The 26,093-nt window shown below is 35.8% G+C and overlaps 2 protein-coding genes across 8 annotated transcripts in view; one reads left to right on the top strand and one right to left on the bottom strand.

Moving 5' to 3' along the window:
* The window catches only part of PPP2R3B (protein phosphatase 2 regulatory subunit B''beta), a 113,095-nt gene extending 106,116 nt beyond the window's left edge, over positions 1-6,979 (top strand). The window contains exon 13 of one of the 2 annotated variants that reach the window (XM_027859458.1): positions 5,942-6,979. In XM_027859458.1, coding sequence (XP_027715259.1) covers positions 5,942-6,083 — 142 coding nt within the window. In that variant the 3' untranslated portion in view covers positions 6,084-6,979. The remainder of the gene's footprint in view (positions 1-5,941) is intronic. The other variant, XM_027859459.1, reaches the window with a different exon arrangement.
* A 95-nt stretch (positions 6,980-7,074) lies between these two features.
* LOC114041161 (cohesin subunit SA-2-like) overlaps positions 7,075-26,093 on the bottom strand; it is a 122,911-nt gene continuing 103,892 nt past the window's right edge. For 5 of the 6 annotated variants that reach the window (XM_027859454.1, XM_027859455.1, XM_027859456.1 and 2 more), the window contains exons 31-33: positions 15,805-15,964; positions 13,768-13,849; positions 7,075-10,061 (exon numbers count right to left, since the gene is read on the bottom strand). In XM_027859454.1, the coding sequence (XP_027715255.1) occupies positions 10,050-10,061; positions 13,768-13,849; positions 15,805-15,964 (254 nt within the window). In that variant the 3' untranslated portion in view covers positions 7,075-10,049. Of the gene's footprint in view, positions 10,062-13,767; positions 13,850-15,804; positions 15,965-26,093 lie in introns of those variants that run through there. The other variant, XR_003568889.1, reaches the window with a different exon arrangement.

Below are 26,093 nucleotides of genomic sequence, written 5' to 3' on the forward strand. Positions count from 1 at the left end.
TGACCTTTTGAGCTGTCCTACTGAAAAGTGCTTTTGCCTGCCTTCACCAGGATGGCATTTGTAAAATAAATGCTTCTGATTTATAAATGAAGACTTTAAAAATGTGTCCTTACAATGACGAGGGTTTATGTTGATCATTTATGCATCCCTTTGGCATATACGTATTGTTTTATTCACTTTGGTCTTTTATCTCCAGGGCCTAGTACGGTTCCTCTTTGGCACTTAGTAAATGCATAATTAATGCTTATTGATACTTTTTCAAAAAATAGACCTCTGATTTTACTAGTTTAAGGGAGTCCATGGTGAGAAACTTAGTGTTCTTTCTCTGAAACTTAAGAGTTGCCCGGGGCACTGAAAGCTTAAGCTCCTTGCACAGCTTATTCACATAGCCAGTATATATCAGAAGTGGAAGTTAAACTCTCTCTCTGCCATGCTATGTCATAAATTATAGATGTACATGATATATTCCCCCTTGCACAAAAGCCAACTGCAGCCTATAATCATACTGTCAGAAAGACAATGACAACTAAGTGAAGAAAAGACACGTGACGTGATGATAGATTAAAAAGCAACTTTTTAATGGAAAAATATTTTTAAATGTTTCTACTAAATATGTATTTTATATGCTGATATGTATAATTATTTTCAATAAACATAGATACCTTTCAAAGAAATCTCATTTTAGGACCTGTATTTGAATCAATGTGCTCTTTTCCTCATGTACATCTACATCTTAATTAAAGGAAACCAAATTTACAAAACAGCTAAAATAGAAAATAGTCACATTATAACCCGTCTATTTCATAATCAAATTATATCTGTACTAAATCTAATCTTGATAACAGTTCCGCAGAGATATTGACAGTAAATACAGAAGTGGTTAAAAACCTGTAGGAAAGTTAAACTATGCTAGGTAGGTTGTCTATAACAACTTTAGTCAATAACCAAATAAACAATTAAAACATGGCTACCACTAAAAGACAAGTAAAATTTGTGTTCAGGGCTTTTGTATTGTTGTGTAAAATATTTTTCAGAATTGGTTTGAAGTACAGGATTACCTTGTTATCACTATTCTTAGGGAAGGTTTGTGCATACAGTGATATTTCATAGGGGCATCTCGGAGATACAGAAGATAGAATCCTGGGCCTGGAGTCAGAAAGACCCGAATTCAGATGCAGCCTCTAGCACTTACTGGCTGAGTGACGTTGGGCAAGTCACCTAACCTCTGCTTAGTTTTCTTACCTTTAAATTGGGAATAATAGCACTTACCTCCCAGGACTGTTGGAGGATCAAATGAGATAGTAGCACAGTGCTTGGCACATAATAAGTGCTTAGTAAATGCTTATTCCCTTCCCAATCACATCTAGAAGGTCATTAAGGAGAAAAATGTTTTACAGAGAAGACCATGGGAGAAAGTTTAACAGTGAAAATTAAAGAACTAGATGAATAATAATAATTGCTAGCATTTATATGGTACCTTCAAAACATCTCATTTGATCATCACAACAATTCTGAAAGGTAGGTGCTATTATTACTTCCATTTTACAGATGAAGAAACTGAGGAAAATGTTAAATGATTTGCGCAGGGTCACAAAAGTGTCGAAGGCCAAGATTTGAACCCAGGTCTTCCTGACTCCAGGTCCTATGTTCTATCTACTGCACCCCCTCACTGCCTACTAGGATAAAGACAGTACGCAGATTTCATAGATTTTAAAAAGAGAGAAGGAGTTAAGAGAAAAAAATCCAGCTGAGTCTGGAGTCCCAAGTCTGGAGTAGGAGTCCCAAGTTGTAGAAACTGAATAGCCTCTTTGTATAGTCAACTGAGTCTGGTGGGCTTTTTGGTAGACCTAAATCTCTGTGTGGCCTAAAGGATGATCCTGGGCACCTAGGTCATGTCTCCTAGGTTTATCTCAATTCATCACTCAGTTTTTGAAGAACCAATATTTACATACTCCTGACAATTGAACAATTTATTATTGGTATGATTCAAGCTGCTAAAGCAGGATTAAATGCAAATACCTAACATTTACCTTCATGCTATAAAGGTAACAAATATAAAAACAGGAGGAATAAATACAGGAAGAAAATATTTTATTTCTTTTCCTGGGCTAATGGGTCTTCCTAGCATTTCATCTAAATTATATGGGGTCAGAAATATTTACCAATTTTTTTTAATCACTGTCCAAAGAATTAAGAAAAAAAATGTGAAAAATAAGCATAGTTGGGGTTTGCAAGAGTTATCAATGTTTTCAAGGTAGATATATGGAAAGACTTACCACAAGAAACTATTCACTTACTATATATCCCAGTGCTAGGGGGAACCTGTCTCCTGAAGCCATATGTGGCCCTCTAGGTCCTCAAGTGGGGTCCTTTGACTGAATCCAAACTTCACAGAACAAATCCCCCCAAAAAGGATTTGTTTTGTAAAACTTGAACTCAGTCAAAAGGCCTCACCCAAGGACCTAGAGGGCCACTTGTGGCTTCAAGACCTCAGGTTCCCCACCCCTGAGATAGACCTTATGTACCACCATGTAACAATGCAGCACAAAAGCTTATGGAAATCACCCTCTTGGTAAAAATGTAGTTTCCCAATGTGATTATTTTCTAAGTACTTTTTCTGTCATTCAAATATGGTATGATGAGCTCTATGGGAACTCATCTCAGAACTTCTGTCTTCACTCCTCCCCATCAGTCTGCAGAGCAGGCTTGCCAAAGCTAACCCTGCCATGTGTCCCTTAGTCCCATTATCTCTCAGTTCCTCCAGTCCTGGCTTCATTGTTGTTATTCTCTAGATCCTTCCCCCTCTGCCAATAAATACAGTCAGGTCTCCTAATATTTTTTTAAACCAACAACCAAAAAAACTCCACCAAAAAAAAACTTTCCTAAATTTCTGAAATCTCCACAAGTTATCATCCTCCCTTCTTTCTTTCCTAAACTTTTAGGAAAAAAAAAGTTTCTTCACTGTATCCACTCCCTCATCATTCACTAAGTCTTTAAACCAGTGCTTTTTCCTGCTTTGTGTACTGTCTGTCTTTACAGCATTTCACACTGTGGACCACCTCCCTCTTTCTTGATGAACCCCCTGCTCCTTCAGTTTCCATGCTCTCATCTGCTTGTCTTCTATCTTCTCTGTTATTTTCTTTTCTGTTTCCTCCTACCCCAGAATCAGAATTGATACGAAGTTAAGAGGCCATCTATCTCAACATATAAAGAATCCCCTTTTTCCTCAATGATAAGTAGTCATACAACTTCAAGATATCTGGTGAGGGAATCTTGGAATCATAGATTTACTTAAAGTTGAAAAGGTACTTCAAAGTCACCTAGTCTAATCTCCTCATTTTACAGAGGAGGAAAAAAGCCCACAGAGGTTGTGACTTGCCCAAGGTCACACAGGCAGTAAGTAGAAGAACCCAGGACCTCTAAAAAAAAATGGGAACCCACTATCTCCTAAGGAAGGCCTATTCTACTTTTGGATTGCTGTTAGGAAATTTTACCTTCTAAGAAACCTAAAATTGCCTCTCTGAAACTTCCCTCATTACTCCCCGTTCTGCCTTCTAGGGCCCAACCAGGACAGTTCTAATTCTTCTGCTATATGACACATATTCATGACTTCCCATCACCACTTGGGACTCCATCCTAGTCTTCAAATGCAGCAAGTTCTGAACTGAAATCTATTCCTTCTCTGAACTTTGCCATTTCTATTGATAGCACCACCTAGTCCCCCAGACACAAAACCTCAGTCAGTCGTCTCTGACTGTAAGGGTCAGTTTTACTTTCCTCAGTCAGGATTACCCATGTCGAGCATCTAGTCCCACCCTTCTCATTATAAATGAGGAGGTGAGAGCTGAGAGCTGAAGGGACTTGCCCAAGGTTGCACAGGTGGTAACACAAACAGGATTGTAATTCAGGGCCTCATTTCAAAATCCAATGCTCTTTCCACTATACTATGCTGCCTCTTGAATAATTATTTACTGCCTCTCTGCCACCACTGACTTCCAGTTAACATTTCTGTGGTTTGCATACCATCTTATCTTTCCAACATTCTTTGTTCTCCCTTCCTGATTTCATCACCTGTATCACACCCGCCTAGTAAGGGTGCTGCCCAGGGCTCTTTCTGGGACCTTCAATGGGTTTATTTTTATGCATTTAACTCAAAGATCTACGTATACAACTCCAGTCTCTCCCTGAGCCCCAGTCTTGCATCACCAATTGCCTGTAAGACATTTCAAACTTAATGTCCCAGAGACATGTCAAACTCAGCATGTCCCAAACATAGCTCATTATCATTCCCCGCCCCCCAATCCATCCCTCTTCCACACATCCTATATCTTATACAGAAAAGAGGAAAATTCAGAGGGAGACACAGATGAGTATAACAGCTTTGAAACTATTGAATTTATTATACTTTAAAAAAAAAAGACAAGCTGCTGTACATACGTAATAGGTTCATATGCAATCTTTTTTTTTTATTTATGGAAATGTTCACTTTTGTGGCATTTGCAAAGTTTAGAACAACAAAAACTTGCCAATTTCATCACAGGCACCATGATTCTTCCAGTCTCCAGGTTTGTAAGCTCAGCATTATCTTCAATCCCTTACTCTCCTACTCCCTACACATCTACTAAGTTGCTTTATCTTGCCATTTTTAACCCCCCCCCCCAATATCACTCATCCAGCCTCTCCACTCAGTTCAGGCCCTCATCACCTAGATTATTACAGTAGCCTCCTAACTGGTCTCACTACCACCTATTTGTCACCACTCCAGTCTATTTTCCATGCTATTGCCCATGATCTTTCTTAAGCAGAGATCTGACTATGTAACTCCTATATTCAATCTCTAATTGCTTTCTGTTGCCTCTGAGACAGAATATAAATTCCTTTGTTTAGCTTTTAAAGCCATTCACAACCTGGCCTCAGCCTCTTCTTCCAGTCTTGCCATATGTGACTTCACTGCTCAAGTCTGTGATTTGGCCAAACTAATCTCTATGTACACAGGACACCCTACCTACTATTTCCATGCCTTTACACTGGCTACTACTGAAACATGGAATGCCCTTCCTCTTTACTTCTACCTCATAGAATCTCTTCATTAAAGATACAATTCAGCCACCACCTTCTATTATAGAAAGCCTTTCCTATACTCTCCCCAAACTGCTAAAGCCCTCCTCCACGAACTACCTTGTATTTAACACCCTATACACAGGATGTGCCAAAAGTCTTAATGTAGTTTTAAGCTTTGATAGCTTGAGTTTTAATAGATTAAAACTACACTAAGACTTTAGGGACTCCCCCATTAGAATGTAAACTCCTTGAGAGGTAGGGATTGTTTCATTTATTGTCTTTGTATCCCCAATGCCTAGCATAGTGCCTGGCAGTAGTAGGCACTTAATGTTCGTTGATTTTGGACCTGTATGATCCATTTACCACCTACCAAATTTAAACTTGTTAAAATTTTAATTCTTGAATTCACAATGCAGATTTAAATTTTCATACTCCATATGGACATCATAAAGCAGAATTAAAAAGTTTTTTTATCTAAATTGGTATTTTAGCAGAAGTATTCAACTTAAAAGCTTTATGTAAATATTAGCACCTTAAGGTTTGCAAAACATTTTGAAAATATCTTAATTCTCACAACCTTGTGAGGTAGGTGCTGTTATTATCCCCCTTTTATAGGTGAGGAAACCAAGGCACAGAGAAGTTAAGTGATTTGCTCAGGGTCACAGCTAGTAAGTATGAGGTCAAATTTGAACTTGGGTCTTCTTGATGCTAAGTCCAACACCACTATTTACTGCACCACCTGTTTTAAAGGGTTATTGTTTAAAAAAAAAAAAACAAAAAAACAAAACTAATCTACCTTTAAATGTATAAAATTGTCAGGAATGAGGTAGGTGTTTTTGTTTTGAATGTCTATCTTCACCACAGCCTTTTCTCCTTTCAGTTATGAAGCAGAACTGAGTCCTATAGATCAGAAGGCCAATGCATTAAAATTTCAGTTGGATAAAAGACCTTTCTTTGAAATGCCTTCGCCTCTGGGTGATGTAGATTTGGATGAGTATGAAGATGATGTGGAGATACTATGATTATGACAACATAGAAAAGACTGCAGCAGGTCTGCTACAACAGAAATGATCAGTGGCTTTGTTTCCAGACAGTAATAGTTTTTTGTGGTACAAAATATTATTTAAATACCTTTTAAAGAAAATGAAGTGCATTTTTATGGAATGATAATTTTGTATTTATCCAGTATTCAAGTTTGTAAAATAGATATTTATTTATAGATGGTGCATATTTCCTTAATTGGAATAATTTTGTGTTCTATAAAGCCTCTGCTATCTTACAAGATGAGTATGCGCCAATCTTTCCAGTTAATACATAGTACACTGACACCTTGGAGCTCAAAAGCTGTGAAAAACTACCCATGACCCAGGAGTAAGAGGTTCCTCGTTTAGGATTTCTAGTGCTTTTGCTCCTAAAAGAGGGAAAGATAAATTAACATCTTAGTTGTAACCTCATACACCTGGCAAAAAGAAAAAGTATGGTGGTACATGTCTTATTTTAAAATCTGTCATTGATATACTTTAATTTGAAAACTAAGCATCCTGGCACACAACAGGAAAAATTTAAGTTTTTAAAAACTGGTTTTCCCTGACTATTTATGCAGTTCCATAAATTGGGTTTACCTTATTGATGTATATCATGAAAGTACTCACTTAACATCTGAAGTTGGTTAGTATTTATACTCAATATTCTGGCTGGATATTTTTACTATCTAGAGAAGGGATTTTTTTTCCTTGGCTTTTTAAAAACATATTAATGTTACTTGATCTGTGATGTGCACTAATATGTTGTGGGCATTTAAGGCTTCTATTTCTTCCTCTTTGAAAGGTTAGTTATTGACACATTCCATAAATATATGAACAAAAGTGTCACAGCAGCTTCAAATTTGGCACCTCATCTGCCTATCTCTATGGCAAGAGAGTGTGTAATAGATGAGAGATTTTTGTTTCAGTTTCATAAATCATAAGGTTGTAGTGCCTTGAAATGTACATAACAGTACACAAAGAATTTGGGTATAGAACGTCTTCAGCAAGTTTATTTGAACGTTTTCATGTAAAATGTACAAAAAGATGTAAAGTTATTTTTGTTTGCTGTGTAGATCAGTTTAAAAATGTTTAAAAATCATGTTTGTATTTTCAAATAAAGCATTTAAAGATTTTCATTCATGTATCCATTTGTTGTAATATTACCACAGGTATGCCTACATGCAGCAAAGTATTTTGCTGTTTCTGGACACATCTCATAGCTTTACATGTAAATATTAACACTGGGTAGAGTTTAACACAATTTTTTTGGGAAAACATCTTGGCACCAAAACCAGAATCCTCCATTTTAATTTCCTGTGGAAAACCTTAGATGTTAAACTTAAAGATGATTACTGATTTTTGTTACATTTATGATGATCCTAAATGCAACAAACCAAACCAATTACATCAGGAAAGCATATACTCTGCCACTAACCTCTGGCTTGTACTGACTTTAGGAGCAAAGAGTTGGCAAATAAAGATAGCCAAGTAGTAAATGCATGTTAAAGCAACAGAAACACAGCCCTTGCAACTATTAGCCGACAATGTTCTAAACTCCTTTCAAGCTTTCACCACATAATCTCTCAACCCTAACACCTCAAAACATCACATTTCTCTGAATGTGGTTTAAACTTTAAAGTCTTGCCAACACTCTTTTACAACCATGCAGACTTAGAAGACCAGTCTGAGGATAGCTCTATGTCACCTTTTTGCTGGCTTTTTTATTTCAAATAGCACATAGGAAATGTATGATTGGGGCCTGTTAAGGCCATCTATTTTCCTTAAGGATCTCATCAGATCCTTGAAACTTGAAAAAAACAATGGTATACTTCCCCACATTAACACACACTGTCAGAAAATACTATTTACTTGTTCATTAAAAGAGCATCTACCAAGGGTAAACTTCATTTTGGAACACACCATTATGGATTACTTTCCTGTACTGCCGGCAGGAAACTTAATAGTAACCATAAATTCACAAGAAAAGTAACTATGCCACATGACAACTGATCAAATTCATCCAGATCAAACCAATCCATTTATGTTCCTGTATGCAAAAGAATGAATAATTCTCTGTGCATCCAATGAAGACAGGGGAACAATCTCTTTGATGAGAAATACCAAATAGCTATATCTTCTAAATTTATTATCCCTCTGTATCTTCTAAATTTATTCTCCCTATAGTTAAGGCAATGAGTCATATGGTCACTAATCCAGCAGCTGTCTTGTTGCTTTAAATATTACACACACACACACTCACTTTTTTTATGGGGGAGAGCATTAGGGATAGGAACACAATATTTTGGCACAACAAACTAAAGAGATAAAGACTCTACAAATGCAGAACACTGTTTTCACACTAACAAAGTATAGATAAACTTTGCATTTGTTGATAAGCTGCTTCCTCACTGCTCCTGGGAGTCATATCGTAAAGGTATGAAATGGAGCCCAATATCTGGAAATATGCATAGAAGCCCTTAATACAACAAACAAGTCATTCATTTTTAAGTGCTTCCAATGTGATGGGGGTACTTACAAGGAGTACTTTACCCTTTCCATAGTGTAATAAGTCTGGCCTGCCTGGTTTTTCTATAGTTCCAGAATCCATTATTTTATCATGTTATATAAATGCTCCCTCAACAAATGTAGATGGCAACCCTTAATAAATGGTCTTTAATAATTAGTTACTGTGGCTGAAATGAATTCAAGTGGGGACCACATCTTAATTATGAACCCTTCTGACCTTAGCTAGATTGGTCCTTGAATGACATATATATAGTTCACTAGGCATATACTCAAAAAGTCAAGTCAAGGTAGCTTAAATGTTTCATTTTTTCCCACTGGTCTGTTATAAGCACCTAGTATATAACAGGCACTTGATAAATATTTTATGATGATTATAGAACAACTTAATCACAAAAAGGATCACAAAAACATGTCTACCATCACCCATAAGAACTGTGGTTTGTTTTTAAAAACAAGAAAGTGCAGAGACAGTCATGTCTTGCCTTTCCATCAAATAAAGGGAAAAAAATGTAAATGAAACAAACTGTTTGAAGTTATAATCCACAAGTAAAACATGAAGAAGAAAAAAAAAACAGCCCTGGATACCTGGATGCTTTGTGAAGAAATCCTTCCAGCTAAAATTTCAGGCATGGGTCAGAGCTCTCTCTCTTTCTCTCACCTAAAATACTTCATTCTTTTTTTGTGTGCATGCTATAGAACATGAGGGTAGAATATAAACTCCTTAAGTGTCTCAATGCTTTCTTTCATTTTTGTCTGGTTTATGTAGTTTGTATAAAGGTATTAAATAAATATTGGTTGAATTGAAACCACCATAAGTTTTCCCATACACAATGGTAATAAGGCAGATTTCTGGTTTTGTTTTCCTTCAAAAATAGTTAATCTACTGCTTAGTCATTTAAAGAATGAAAAGAGGAGACGGGAATAGAGACTCTCTCCTTTAGGTTGTCATTTCTGAATTCTACCTACTGAATTGAAATTTAATAATAGTAACTGATACTGTTAAAAAGGGGGCTCTGCTTAATAAATGTGATTTTTGAATAACATTCTTAATATAACCAATATCTTCTGTATTTTTTTATAAATACCCATAAAAACAGTAATACTGTTCCATTTATCACCCATGGTACTGTTCTGTCAAGATGTCATTTCAACTTATGTTTTCACTGAAAAAATAAACTTTAGGCATGGTATGCCTGTACATAAAATAAGCCAAGGTAGGTGAAAGGCTACCCTGGAGTAAATTCTGAGGGAATTTACTATTCTTTGGACCTGAAACTTCAAGAGCCCAAAGAGCACAATGGTCCAGGATCCAGTGACAGTCCCACTTCATAAAGTTGCTGTTTCCACTTGTCCATGTGAAAGTCTGAAAAAATCAAAATGTTTTTGTTGCCTCCGCAGAAAGAGCAGTTTTTGATCTTCACAACTTTTCCAGCTTTTTCATAAGTTTCCCTACAAAAAAAAAAAGTGACTAAGATTAATGATAAAGTAAACAGTAAAATGAAAAGTCTTTACAAAACAAAAGTAAGCCTCATTTTATTGTGGTCCATGTCACAAGATCAGGTTACAGATGAGATCATTACATGAAGAGGTCTAAACAATTTTGCTTAGACTCCAGAATGGACCCATACTATATAATTTGTTAGGTTCAAAGTATTTTAAAAAATATTATCACCTTAGACAACTGTAAATATGAATGTTTGTATATGCTAATGCAAATGTCACTAGTAAGATTATTTTTACTTCCAGGGAGACCCTGCAGGTGTCTGACAACATTAGGACTAAGGAATTTAAAAAAATATCCACCTTAAGGAACCTGCTAGATGATGACTGCAATAACTTGCACTATTATGCTATAAAGACTTAGCCACCCTCCTGAATGTTGATGACAGAACTTGTCAGCGTATGTACCCAAAACCTCAAATAGATCTCCAGTATCATTGGTGTAGATACTCCTTCTGATGATGCAAACCCATCCATACTGCTCCTCCGGTGTTCAGGCCCTTGTCTTCGTCCTCCTATATTTTTACTGAGGGGTAGGGGTTCTTTGCTTTCTCCAGATACTGTGAGGATGCCAGCAGAGCACATCAGCTTTGGACAGGTTGTCTCTGGCTCTTGCTATGTAGTCAGCCCACGGTCTTTTTCAAATATACATTTCTTTGATGGCATCTCTACCCCACATCTACCATGTACCTCTTTACTGCCTTCTGGGTAATACTCATTTTAATTCTTTAGAGACAGTAATGTTTCTTGACTCCCCATCAAACAAAATGCTGGGGGAGTAACAGTCTTTAAGAGATTAACATTTTTTTCTGGGAGAGGTTTGAGATCATTAAAAGAACTTTGCAATTTCTTTAAGGCAACCCACCCTGACATTGTCCAAGACACATCTTGATGAACAAGGTTCGGAAACTTGGTTTAACAGAGATGTCATTTGCAAACAGGACCTCACCACCCTCAGGGCAAGGGATCTTCACCTTTTTTCGATCACAAATTGCTTTAGCAATGGCAAAGCCCATGTACCCCTTCTCAGAATGATGCTTTTAAATGTATAAAAAACAGGATTACAAAACAAATTAATCATAAACGAATTACTGAATTATAATACAATTGTCATTTTTTTTTTAAGTTTATGGAGTCCAACTTATGAACACCCAGCTTGGAGAATCAATCATCAACTTGGGCCTCTGTTGCTCTTCCAGGACAGTGTACCTTTTATGAGCACATATCTCTTAAAAATCAGCATCTCAAATTCAGCATGTCCAAAACAGAACTGTCTGCTCCCCATCCCCCCCCCTTTATTCCCCTAATCGAATCATCCTTAACTACTCACTTTCCTTCACCCTGCATAATCTAATAAGATGCCAGATCCTGTTGATACCACCTCTCTAACATCTCTCATCCCTTCTCTCCACTCACACAACCACCATCCTAGTTCAGGGACTTAACACCCTTTACATGCACTATTATTAACTAAATTGGCCTCCTAACTAGTCTCTCTGACTCAAGTCTCTCTCCTCTTTCCAATCCATCCAAAGAGACATTCATAAGGCTGCCTGTTACCTCTAGGATCAAATACAAACTCCTCTGTTGGACTTAAAGCCCTTCAGAACTTAGCCACCAGGGCAGGTAGGTGGCGCAATGGATAGAGCACTGGCTCTCAAGTCAGGAGGACCTGAATTCAAATCCAACCTCAGACCAAACACTTGATACTAGCTGTGTGACCTTGGGCAAGTCACTTAGCCCTAATTGCCTTTAAAAAAAAGAGAGAGAGAAAAATAAAATAACCAACAACAAGCAGGTAATTGTGTGCTGACAAAGATGTGATCAATCATAAATAACATTTGACAAAGCCTTGTCTCTTCCTTAATACTCTCATCAAAGATGCCCGGGAGCAGATATAGATTATTCCCCTTAAAATTTGGTACATCTAGAAAAGTAGGCGTTCAGATTAGCAGCTGCTGATGTTTTCTCAAGCCTTTAGCGGGGCAGAGAGGGAAGAAAGGGGAAGAGCTGAAATCTGTTTTTCCTCACATCTCTTCCAGACTTATCACATTGTGAATAGATTCTTCAACACCTTCTCTTCTTCAACACCAATCTACTCTGTGAATACATGCTCAAGTCTAATTGCTTTTCCTGTCTTCTCTTTAGTGCTATTTCTAACTTCTCTATAGACACATATGGGACTGATATTATTATCCAAATGTAGTCACTATTTGCCTTTGATGGTGAAAGGTTTGTTATAAAAGTATTTAAAATCAATCGCCGAGAACCTTTAAAATAATGTGATGTATAGCACAGATTTCTGTATGTAGTGAACACATTCTGAAGAAGCAGCAGGGTTATATGGTATAGATAGTGTTGGATTTGGAATCAAAAAGTCTGAGTTCAAATTTCATATATTTAACTGTTTGATTATGGAAAAACCGCTTAACCAACAAGAGCCTCAATTTCCTCGTCTATAAAATGGTGATCATAATCCTTATATTACCAACCTCGTTTAGAGTACCATATACATGTAAGTTATTTCCTAAGAAGAGGGTTTACAGGTACTGAAAGTGAGAAACATTTAACAACATCATGAAAACGGAAATAGACTATTTCTTGACAGATTACTATTCATTTCAGAATCACCTATCTAGGTACAATCAAATAGTTGATTAATTCATGGATCATCAAAGGTCAAATTAAACATGAAATTAGAAAAAAAGACAAAGATGAGAAATATTTCATGCAGTTATATCTGCTGTGGACTAACTTGTTTTGAAATACTTTCAAATCTGAAAACTGGGAAATGGATTAAAGACCATGAGAATAACATTTCTTAGAGAAGTCCAGCTAATGCAAAAAAGACTAAAATTATCTAGCACTAATTTCACATCCTTATCATGGAGACAAACATGACAAACCAGAGTAACAATGACTTAGTTTTCAATTCAACAAATAATTCATCAAACATATACGGAATGTAAAGTATTACATTAGGTGTTGGCTGGGATGTGAATGCTATTATTATCCCCATTTCACAGAGGAGGGAACTTGAGGCAAAAAGAAGTCTAAGTCACTTGCTCGAGGTCATACAACTAGACAAGTTAATGTCTAAGGCTGGATTTGAACTCTGTTCTTCCTGATTCCAGGTCCACTCTATTCCACTCTGTTACCAAACTACCTCTATGTACACTGTTTAGTTTATTGCAAATACAGGCACATAGTGATAAACAGTTTTACAGGTTTCCACTTTAAAAAATCGTGGGTCACCTCTACAAGATCAGACATTGAAGATTTTTGTGGAATTGAAATGTTGTGTTTCCCTGCTAAATATAGCTGTCCCCTCTTCTGTTACCACATTTTACATCCATGAATAGCTCAGGAGGCAAAGCTCATTCCCTTTTCTTTTTAGTAAACCTTCCTATGAAATGTTTACAACCAACAACTTGGCAAAAGAGACATGTGAGAACTAGGAGTAAAGTTGTCCATGAAAGACAAATAAAGCCTAAAAGATTCACTATTGTGACCTTGACAGAAAAGGAGCCTGCTGGCACTTACCCTAAGGCAGAGAATGAAAAAGTAAGAAGCAACAGCTCTAAGGCCCACAAACTTCTCAAATACTCAAAAGAATCTGGTCAGGCTTTGAAAAGTTCACAACCTAATCAGTTACCTCATCTGTTTCAAGCACATCAATGTCTTCACTGAGGTCCTCTGTTTGTCCTTCAGGCAGGATGTCAGGTGAGTCTCCCATCCTGTAAAAATGGAACACTTTGGTCTCAGACCATGACCTCTATCTAGGTCATCCCCTTCCCTGATAACAGAGTGAAGACATAAAAACCTTGGATTCCTGGGAGGAGTTTGGCATAAATATTTATGTTTCTTTTAAAGAAAATAGCATACTTTTTTTTTTTAATTTGTAAGAAGTAGGCCTGGATTTTATTTTTTAAAAGATTTTAACAAAGAGAGAGAGGACATGTTATCCACATGTTTCAACAGGAAATTGTGAACCAGTACATAAATTTTAATTCAATGAAATGTCATCTACAAAATTAGTAGCATTTCAGGAAAGTTCACTTTTCTCCTTTCCTGGTTCCTGTGGATTTACCATCTCTATATAAGGGAATTTATTTTGGTCTTCATTGGTGCTAGGGACCCCTAATGCTTAATGTTAAATTTTCTAACTCTGCCAAGGAAGGCAGCACCACTGACTCCTTTATCCCAATTTCACCAGAAATTTACAGCATCACATAAAAACAAAAAGCCTTTCAGCTAGGGGTGCTAAAACCTCTGTCTAAGCAACACACTGCTTAGCAGCTAGACACCCCAAACAATTCCAGCAGCCAAAGATCCCTCACCTGCTCTAAGTATCCTTATCACCCACCACAAGAAGTTAGGAAGGAAGAAAATACAATAACCCCATTCTCCTGGTAATAGGTGGCGCAAGATCTGAGCTTTTATCTTAGGTCAGTACAGTGAGCACAATGCCTCAATACTAAGTGGAAAACAATATAAATGAACTAATAGCTCTAGGAATACACTCACATTACCTTCTGGAAAGAAATTTCTAAGTACTAAATAAACTTATTTTATATTTAAATTTCAAGCAAGTAAAAAACTATTTCTAATGGCCCATTTCCTCTACTCCCATCCCCATGAAGACCTTCCCATAGTTAATCTGGCCTCAAACCTAGGTTACTCTAAGATACCTTATATATCCTCAAATTAAACAATAAGCTTTCCAGTGAGGTTCCAATGTAGATCTTAAACAAAGGTACCTTTTTACTTTGGGAACAATGTTTCAGTGGCTAAGCAGTGACTAAATAGTCCAGGCTATTCAGGTATTGACTCAGGTGATCCCTGATGTTGATTATTTAATCTATAATACAATTTGTATTGTGGGCTTTTTTTACTATCTGATTCAAAACAGATAAAATCAACTTATTGCTGAAAGCTATAAGAAATCAGATTTACTTCACTACAAAGAATTTATATTTTCCCAGTTCCAAAAGCTGTCAAAAAACAAACAAATAACTATCTTGTGAGGAAGCACACTGAAGGTATTCGAGCAGTGGTTAGTCCAGGGGTGGACCTATGGCTTCAAGGCAATGTGTGTTCCCTCTAGGCCCTTAAGTGCGGCCCTTTGACTGAATCCAAACTTCACAGAACAAATTGGACTAACCGCTGGGTCAGTCTGTAAGAAATGATTCCTACACTGGGTAGGAAGCTGGACTAAATTAATTCTAAAGTCCCTTAGCTAATCATAAGAGTCTACACATCACAGGTTTCCTCCTCTGTGTTCCAAGTGCTGCAAGCCTGGAATAAGGCAGACACTCTTCTGGATATGCAGTGTTGCCCTCCTCACCAATATAACTGATGGGATATTTTATTATTATGTAACAAACAGAGATATGCTTTCCGAGTGGCCAAAAATAATACATAAAATATTCCCTGAGGTTAATGGATTATTTCCTAAATTACTAAAAAAAAACATCTTCAAGAAGATTGTATCCTCTTGAGAGGAGAGATGAAATGAGAAACAACTCCAGATTTTTTTTTCTTTTTTGGTAAGCTTAGTACTATACTTCAAAATCCTCTTGTATCACAAGCTGGGCTAGGGCACAACAATTAGCACATTTTCCACAAGCACACAGAAGGTCCAACTCAATATGGTAAGAGGAAAGCCATTTGAGATATATCTCCCCCTTACCTGAGTGTTTTGTCTTGCACTGCGGGGCTCGCCTCACCCCCAGTGTTCTCTTCTGAATGCATTGTTTTACTTTTCCATGAGAAATAGGAAAGCTGTGAATCTGACTGTAAATCCGTTGGTTGCCTTGAGCTCCCAGGAAGTGAAATATCCACTATGTTCCCTATAAGCAAATAGAAAGAAAGGAAATGTCAAAGGTACAGAAAACCAAAGCAAAATGGGACATGCAAAGCCAACCAAATTGGAAATAGTTATGGTATGGCTTCCGAGCAATGAAGTAAGGCAACTTGACTCAACACAGTTAAAACAGAAAGACTTAGGACCTAGTCCTGGCTTTCCATTTCACCCTGAGACTCTTGAACTCCCATTACTACATCTTTTATTAGGATGTACTAAGTGAAAAGGAGAGTATCCAAAGTAAACTAGAGGTAAGGGAAGCCAAGACACAAGATTCTGTTATAACAGAATTATGCTTAATCTCCCTATGACTTCATGGAGATCTGAGTTAAGTAAGGAAGCTGCATCACAACAATGCTAGGTCTTTTATTTTTAGAAAAGAAAACTTTCCCTAGACAAGGAAGAGTTTAATATGAAAACAGTCTTGGCGTGCCAAGAAAGCTGACTGATGTGGTAGGAACAATATGCAATGCTCCTGACCAATGAAGCACAGATTAGCTTTTCTTTGGAAGGTATTTTAAATGCCCTCCAGATTTAATCGACTCAGTAGTTGCAGCTTCTTGGTCACTAGTGTACAAAATATCCAGAAAACAAGGGACTGGAACTTTTTGTTCAGATTTCTGATTGTAGACCAACAGAATGACAAACACCAGGCACAGAAGAGCTATACTCAGCCAAATCCAAGCTGCATCCTCCATGAATATCCTTTCCTTGCTATGAATGTGCTTCCCCTGCTAGGGCTAACTAAGCCCCCTTTTGTTAAATGTTTAAAAATCTCTAAGTATCTCATTTTATTCCAGTCTCAGACCTAAACCACCAGACTACCCTGGTCCACTCTATAAAAACAGAGAGAATGAAATGCTGGTTAAAAATAAAACAATCCATGGCACAGAGGAAAGAATGCAAGAAAGGAGGCTTATACCACAAGGTCACCACTGTTAAGGTGAAAATTCCCATATATACCAAAAAAATGTATCAGCAGCTCTTTTTGGAATGGTAATGCACTGGAAGCAAAGCAGAAAACCATCACCAGGAAACAGCTAAAGAAACCATGGTTAATGAAAGTAATGGAATATATGATATAACAAACTACCAATATGATGAATACAGAGAATAATGGAAAGATCTGTACAACCTGTTAAGTTAGAAGAGGCAAGAAAATCATGTACGCAATAACAACAGCAATGTAAATGAAAGAAACACAAATCAAAAGTGATTATTTCATTCCCCAATAAGAACAAACTGTTCTTAAAAGAACTGCAAAGTATTTACAACCATACATCCAAATTACAAATAAGAAATACACAAATCAAAATAACCCTGAGGTTTCACTTCACACACTGCAAACTGGCAAAATGACAAAAAATGCTGATAGTCCATGTTGCAGGGTTGTGGAATGATAGGCATGCTAATACACTGTCGGTAGAGCTGTGAAATGATATGACCATTTTGGAAAGCAATTTGGAATTATACAAATATACTAATGTCTATAATCTTTGAACCAGAGACTCCATTACGACGCTTCTACCCTAAGGAAGCCATCCATAAGAAGAAAGCTACAAATACTCCAAAATATTTATAGTAGCAGTTTCAATGATAGCAAAGAATTGGAAACACAGTATATGACCATCAATTGGAGAATGGCTAAAGAAATCATGGCACATAAATGTAAGGGCATATTACTGTGCTGTAACAAATGATGTATGGGTTGAACATACAGAAGAATGAAAGGATCTACATGAACTGATGAAGAGCAAATTAAGCAGAGCCGAGAAAACAATATACACGGTAACTACAACTACGGAAAAAGAAAGAACAATTATACACCAAAAAATCATAAGCAAATGTAACAAAATTATAAAGATCAAGCAGGACTGGAATGATGAAATATGAGACGTTATCTCCAACTCATCCCTTCACGGAGGTGGGAGAGGCATAGATGTTACACATAGCATATATTTTCAGATTTTCTTCAATGTATTAGTTGTGCTGATTCCTTTCCCTCTCTAAAATATTTGTTATATTGTATATCTATTTGGAAGAGACACTGGGAGAAATACTTGGGGTAACCATGATGATGTAAGAAACAGAAGACAACAATTAACACTCATTTTTAAAAAATTAATGTTTCAAAATTATAAAGAACAAGCATGATGCCAAAGAAGAGACACAAGAAGAAACCCACAGTCCACTGTACTGCAGAAATGGGAGGTCCAAGAGTATGGTGCACTACAAATACTTTCAGATCTTTAAATATACTGATTGCTTTTGCTGATTTTTGTTTTTGTCTTGAACTTTTTTTCTCTCAAAAATACTGTTATAGGAGATGGCTCTCTGGGATGAGAGACAACTCCAGATTATAATTTTTTTTTTTTTTTGGTAAGCTTAGTACTATACTTCAAATCAGCTCCTAAAAATTTGGGTAGACACCAGACTGTGGACACCAGTTCACCTTGTTAACCTTTTTATAAAGGTATCAGTAGGTGAGTGGCCGAGACTTTGTTGACAATGCAAAAACAGGAAAGCAAGAATTAAGGACTAATGGGTGAGTAAAAGGAGTTAATTATGGTGTCCCTTACTACTGGACCTCTTACTTCAGTTTACAGAAAAGTAACTACGCTCTTAACTGAGTTCGGAGTTTGGGTAAGTATATAAATGACATCAATTCTGAGATATTAGGGAATATGTTTCTGGTTGCTGCTAGAACTATTCCAGCAGAGAACCAGAACATTTGGTGGATATCTTGCAGTAGTACTCCCCTCTCACCCTCTGATGTAACCTGGTCATACTTGTACATAAAAAGTGCAAGCAAACAATAGTACAAGTGTCTTGTGGGTAAGCTTGAGAATAATGTATGTTTTATTTTTAGCTCTATAAATAATCTGAGTTTTAAAAGATGAACATTTGTTCCAAGGAACTTAGGGTTACTAAAGGCATTGAGTTATTCCCAAAAGGCAATCTATATATCTATATATATATATATCTATATGCTTTACTCATATTAAATTTGACGCTCATCCCATTATCAATAAACAATGACTAAGATATTTGGAATTATGGACCAGATCTATAAGTTGCTTATCCAACTGCATACTCATTTGGGTAGCAAACATTCTTCACCCACTTTGTTTTGTTTTTCCTATGTGGATAGTTAGGCCAAACTCTTTTGAGTGGTTATGGAGCTTATTTAGGAGGTTGTATAACATTTCAGGGTTTCATGCAGTTAGTATAATGTCACATACAACAGCACCTGAAAAATCATCTATTGTGGAAATCCTACATGATGGTAACAAATAGATTTGAGTATAAATCTTCCTATTTAATGCCTTAGCGAATATTAATAATGAACCAGTCATCTAAGTTACCACTTTCAAGAAATCCAATATGATTTTTATATATGCAGACTATTCCATGGGTGCTATATGTTTGCAATCTTGGAGGACGAGTCTCTGAAGAATTAATGTTGCAGGTCTCCCAAATCACTAGTAACTAGGAAAATCCAAGTTAAAACAACTCTGAGGTTTCCACCTCACATCCATCAGATTGGGCTACATCAAGATGGTAACATTGATGCACTATTAGTGGAACTGTGAATTGTTACTGCCATTCTGAAAAGCAATTTGAAACTGTGTCCCAAAATTTACTAAGTTGTGCATATCTTTTGACCCAGTAATACCACTACTAGATCTATACCACAAAAATTAAGATAAGAGGACCCATATGTACAAAAATATTTATAGCAGCTTTCTATGCGGTGGCAAAGAACTGGAAACTAAGGGGTGCCCATAAATTGGGGAATGGCTAAACAAATTATGGCATATGAATATAATGGAATACTACTGGACTATAAGAAATAATAAAGGGAATAGTTTCTGGGAAAACTTGTATAAACTGACAGAGAATGAAGTAAGCAGAACTAAGAGAAGAACTTACACATAAAAAACAGTATAAAGACAAATAATTTTTAAAAACTTAAGAATCTGGATCAACATAGTGATCAACCACAATTTTCTGAGGATCCATGATGAAACATGCTACCTCAACTCCTGACAAAAAGGTGACAGATTTAGGATGAAGATTAAAACATACAATATTTGGGCATTGCCAATGTGACTAGGCATATTTGTTTTAGGGCTATGTTTTGGTTTTATGATTTTTCAATCAAGGAAGAAGGTGCAAAGAAGAGAAAATAGTTTTGTTAATTGAAAAAAATAAAATTACACCCCCCAAAAATAATGATAAACAAAAGGAGTATGCAACATATTACCAAGGAAGAATAAAGCAAAAAAAGTTATCATCAAAGCTTTATGACCAGAAAAGAAGGTGAGCCAAGCAGATAGTTAAGAGTCAAGGGTAATCAATTGACAGCACACGTACTGATATTTGCACAATGTCAATGGATCTAAAAGATGACCACCAGAATTTTACACAGAACCCTGTGGAGGATTTACAGGATGTAGAGGAGTCACACAGCATAAGAAGGTACGGGTAGGTTACAATATGCGTTGGTGGAGGTAGTATCCATAATAAGACTGCAGACCCACTGAAGAATCAATGGATATCAATTCTACAGAAACTGTGGTATTACAAGAACAGCAACCACATAGCTTCCTTAGAAGACTCTGCATGCAAAAATTTCATTTCTTGAAAGAGATACTTTGATGATTACTTCATTATTAATGTTCACTGATATTAACCTGACTTCACTGACTTAGGAACCCTGGAATTTGGTATTAAAGATTATGACATGTTATGCTGTCATAATCTATTAAAGTATAGTACTTTATAATTTAAATAATGCTTATATAATTAGCTCACTTAATCCATATAAACATCCCTATGAGATAGGCAATACTAGTATTAATGACCCCATGTTACAGGTAAGAAAAATGAAGCTCAGAGACTTACCCTGAAGCCTACACAGTTAGTTAAGTGATAAAGTCAAGCCTTGAATTTCTAAATGTTAATTACAAGTCCAGTACTCTTTCTATTCATACCATACCATCAGAATTTAAGTTTTGAACTCTGCAAAATGCCTCACTTTTTCCCATTCAGAATATTTTAAAATATGTCCAACACAAAGGGTAGCTGGGATTTACACACCAAACTAGTCTGTTTAAAAAATAAGTTAAAATTAACAAAATTAAAATTACATCCAAGCCTTATTTTCTGCTATATGAACAGTAGATATCTAAATATAAAGAAACCAAAGTCAGTAAACAATACTAACAGAAATTTACATTTTGTTGTACTGGGGAAAAAAAAGGTTCAAAATAATAACTATATAGTTAATAAATGTCAACAGTCCTGTATTACCTTTACTGCCTTCTGTTCATTTTCTATTTTATAAGGGTTAAAAAAAAAAACTTATATGGTTGGAATAAAATACCCAAGGACTCAGGATTGTTCCTCAGATGGCTGTCTGGTCCATCCCCTCATTTTACAACATGGTAGAGTGGGGACTGTCTTTACACTCAGAAGTCCTAAGTTCAAATTCCATTTTTGCTACTTAAAACTTGTAACCTCAGACCAGTCACAACCTTCCTGGGTCTAAGCAAAATAAAGAAGTTGGAGGCCAGTGAGGATAAATGATTTGCCCAAGGTCATACAGAGTGAGGACAGTGCAAAGAGTCAAACTGGAACTCACTAATCCTAAACCAAAACTTTTCTTTTTTTTACTACAATGCTTCTAGAAGAGTATGCGAGTGAAAGGATGTTACAAGCCAAGGTATCCCTCATTACCTCATATTAGCTAGAAATTGTGCCAAACAACAGGGAAGAATAACAACTAAAAGAGGAGAAATAAAAGAAATTCCCATATGAGAATCTGCAGAGAGCCAAAGAAAACAAACTGCCAAAAAAACAAAAAAGTCCTAACACAATGACAAATACTATGAATTATGAGAATGCCAAGGAAAAAATATCTAGAAGAAACTAATTCTGAAATAATTATAACTAATACCCCATAAACAAGAATCAATTGATCATAAGAACCTCAAGAATAGTTGGAAAACCTAATAAAAGAAGAAAATGAGGAGTTAAGGGGTGAAACTGCTCTTAATAAAAAATTTCAGAAATAAAACAGAATGACTGATTAATGAATTCAAAAAGTATCTATTAAGTACCTAATATGGGTAAGACTATACAAAGAGAAAAATAAAACATTTCCTGCCCTGAAGAAGCTTATATTTTATTGTGGTTAACTGATGGATTAAAACAGAAGCCTGAAAAAACTTTATAATGCAGACACTCTAAAAAAAGAATGTAGGAGATAGAACTAAAAAAATTTTTAAATGTTACAAAAATTATCACGGCAATATCAAAAGACAGCAAAATTTTAAGAATACAAATCAAAAACAAGTGAGGAGGAAACAGGGCTCTAAGAGAAAATTTGAGAATCACTGGTCTTCCAGAAAAAGACATGCCAAAACAAATGCGATAGAATGAAGAAAAAAATACAATATTTTAAGAAATAAAATTACCCAGAAATACTAGCAAGCACAATAAAGATCAATAAATTAACAGGACAACATCAGAGAGGAACCAGGGTTGCAATTTACTGAGAAATTTGACTGCCAAAATCCAGAACTCAAAATTCAAGTAAAGAATATTTCAAGCAGAGAAGAAGAGACTGATTGCTTACTAAGAAACACCAACCAAGATGCCTCTTGGCCTACACACCATCAAAAAAGGGTGATAGCCAGGATAAGATATCAAGACATCAAAAATTTTTTAAAGTTCTTAAAGAGTACTGAACTATTATTCTAAGTGCTGGGGATACCAAAAAAAAAAAGGCAAAAATCATCCCTGCCCTCAAGGAGTTCATAATCTAGTGGGAAAGGAACATGCCAACAACAATGTACAAACAAAATAATACAAGATAAATGAGAATAATCTCACTAGCATTAAAGGCCTGGGAAAGGTTTCTTAAAAAAAAAAAGTAGGATTTTAGCTGAGACTTGAAAGAAGTCAAAGAAGCATGAAAGTGGAAACAAAGAAGGAGAACATTCCCATGAGGGACAGCCAGTAAAAATGGACAGAATCAGGAGATTATACATCTTTCCAGGATGAGAAAAGGCAACTAGGACAGTGTCACTGGATCACAGAGTATAGTACATGCAGAAAAGTAAAGTATAAGAAGTATAAGGTAAGAAGGAACCAGGTTAATGAAGGTCTTTAAAAGCTAAACAGTGGACTTCTATACTTGATCTGGGAGATACTAGGGAGCCACTAAAATATAGAGGATGAGGGAGGGGGAAAGGATCAGGAGAAGGGAGAAAGGTGGTGACATGTTCAGACTTGCTCTTTATGAAAACCACTCTAAGGGGAAGACTGGAGTGGGGAAAGATCTGAGCAAGGAGATCAAAAAGAAGGCTATTTTTGACCCAGCAATACCACTACTAGGTGGATGATTAGGGAAGAAGGAAAAGAACCTATATGTTATAAAATGTTTACAGCAGCTCTCTTTGTGGTACTAGAAAACCTGGAAATGACAGGGATGCACATCAACTGGGGAATGGCTGAACAAGTTGTGGTATGTAATTGTGATAGATTTCTACTGTGCTACGAGAAATGATGAGCTCAATGATCTTAGAAAAACATGTAAAGACTTGCACAAAATGATGAAGAGTGGAAAGAGCAGAAACGAGAACTATTACAAATACCCAAACGAACTTATAAAGGATGTATGAAGGAAGATGTTATCTGCATCCAGAGAAAGAACTGATAAATAGATGTATAGAAAGATTTTACACATATATAAGCTATATGTAATATTTATATTATTATATTTATATCATATTTGTATCTATTTACACATATACATACTCCACCCTATCTCTAGGGCGGGGTGGAAAAAAAAGAAAATTATATGATAACTTTATTATATGGTAAAAAGGAATAGCAGATTATATATAACAGATCTGCATTTCAAGTGCAATCTTTTTCTAATTATATTCCATTATTGGCAAAGGAAGAAAGCTACTGCAATAGTCCATGGGTGAGGTGATAAAACTACACCAGGGATGTTTGCAATGTCACAGGAGAAGAAGATGCATATAACAGAGAATTTGAAAAAGCAGAATCAATAGGCCTTCAAAAACAGTATGAGAGACAGTGAGGAGTTGAGGATATCACCAAAATTGTGAGCTGGATGAGTGAGAGAATGGTGGTGCTTCCAACAAGGACAAAGAAGTTCAGAAGAGTTTGAAGTCAAAGATAATGAGTTCAGCTTTGGACATGCTAAGTTAAAGATGTCTATGGGACATCAAGTTTGGACATCTCCAACCTGGAGGTGGGAGACTAGAGGTCAGGAAAGAGGTTAGAAGAGGATAAAGAAATCTGAGATTCATCTGCAAAGAGATAATAACTGAAAAATTAATAAAAATTCCTTTTTCTTAAGAATGATTTATCTTACAAAATTGAGTAATCCTCCAGAGGATAAAATGGAATCTCATGAGTTGTACCTTTTCTGGGTCAAAAATGAAGGAAAAAAGAAGTAGTAAAAGTAGGATTAAGAAAGGCAGGAAATTAGACTGGGATACAAGGGATATTAAAGAAGGGAATGTCTCAAACAAAAGAAAGCTGAGGAAGCCTTCTGGTTACTCACACAAAAGGAGGAGAGAGGTTAAAAAAAACCCAAAAAACAATGATTTAAGTATAGATAAAAGAAGGCAAAGGAAGGATGACAGGCTGCAGATATCTAATGCTCATTTTTTTCTTCTTCCTCCCCTGCCTCCAAAAAGGGACAGAAATAGGGGCTGAACCAGTGATTTCACTAGTTTAGGGTACTCCCAGGTGAGGAAACTCCGTATACCAATGCAGTTGTTAACTTTTCTCAGTTATGATCCTAAAGAGTTGTTAGAGTACTGAGACAGGAAGGGAGATAGATGAGACTTCTGACTTCCAGGCCATCCCTCTAGTAGCCATGCTACTTCTCTTTCAAAAAAGGGAAAAAAAGAAAAATTATAACAAGATTTGACAGAAGAGTTAAACAAACTTTAATTGCAACCATGAATATGAATGAGAAAACCTTGTTCAAAAAAACCCCCAAGCAAAGAAAAAGATTTAGATATAATAAGCAGAATGGATTAGAGACCAAAATCCAACAAAATGACATAAATAAGAAACATTTAAAGTAAAAAGATTCATAGAGAGTTAAAATAAGGTGCTGGAGTTAGAACGGTTTTAATTTTAAAAAGTAGGAGTGGCAATCATGTCTCAGAAAGTAATAATAAAAATAGATAAGAGAGGAAGGAAATTATATATTATGCTTATAGACACAATAAAAAATTGCAATAATTAAAACATATGCATTAAATGATATAACATCTTAGTACTTAGAGGAAAAGATAAATAAATTACAAAAAGACATACAAAATAAAAAAATCTTTTGGGAATTCAACATGCCTCTTTCAGAGTTAGAGAAATCTAAAAAATGAATGATAAATAAGAAAAATAGAGATCTAAACAGAATGTGTTTGAAACATAGATGAGACTTTCAAGCAAGTATTGAATAGAAATTTTAAACATATTTTTCAGCATCACATGGCACCTACACAAAAAAATTAGCATATCCTAGGGAACAAATAACTCATATAAATAAAGAAATGAATATTTGTGGTGGGTTCCAATTTTGGCCATCAGAAAAGAAAAACCTATTAGTCATTTCATGGTAAAGACAAAGGAAATTTAAACATAAAACAGGAACTAACAGAAGAGTGGCCAAAGGGCACAGTCCCTAGAATTATGAAAAGTAGCAAATACTTACATCCTTAAATACAATGTATCAGAATATGAAAAAAACAAACCAAAACAAAAAGTAAATTCTGGGTTTTTTTCTTATAAAAGTGAAGAAACAAATCATTAAAATCTGAAAAGAAATTCACTAAAGATATGAAATATCAATTATAAACTACAAGACACAAAAGTATAATCAAAAGGAGAAAATACAAATAATATTGTCTTAAGCAGATGTTAAATAATGATATCTTAAAGAATGAGTCCCCTGCAGAAGTGGAAAATCCACAGGTACTGAACACTACATATATTTCCAGTTTTTCTTTTCTTCCTCATTTTCTTTCTGTTTTCTTTAAAGGAAAAATTATTTGTTATAG

The sequence above is a fragment of the Vombatus ursinus genome, unplaced genomic scaffold, assembly GCF_900497805.2.
Source record: "Vombatus ursinus unplaced genomic scaffold, bare-nosed wombat genome assembly UNPS02014168.1, whole genome shotgun sequence".
NCBI lineage: Eukaryota > Metazoa > Chordata > Mammalia > Diprotodontia > Vombatidae > Vombatus > Vombatus ursinus.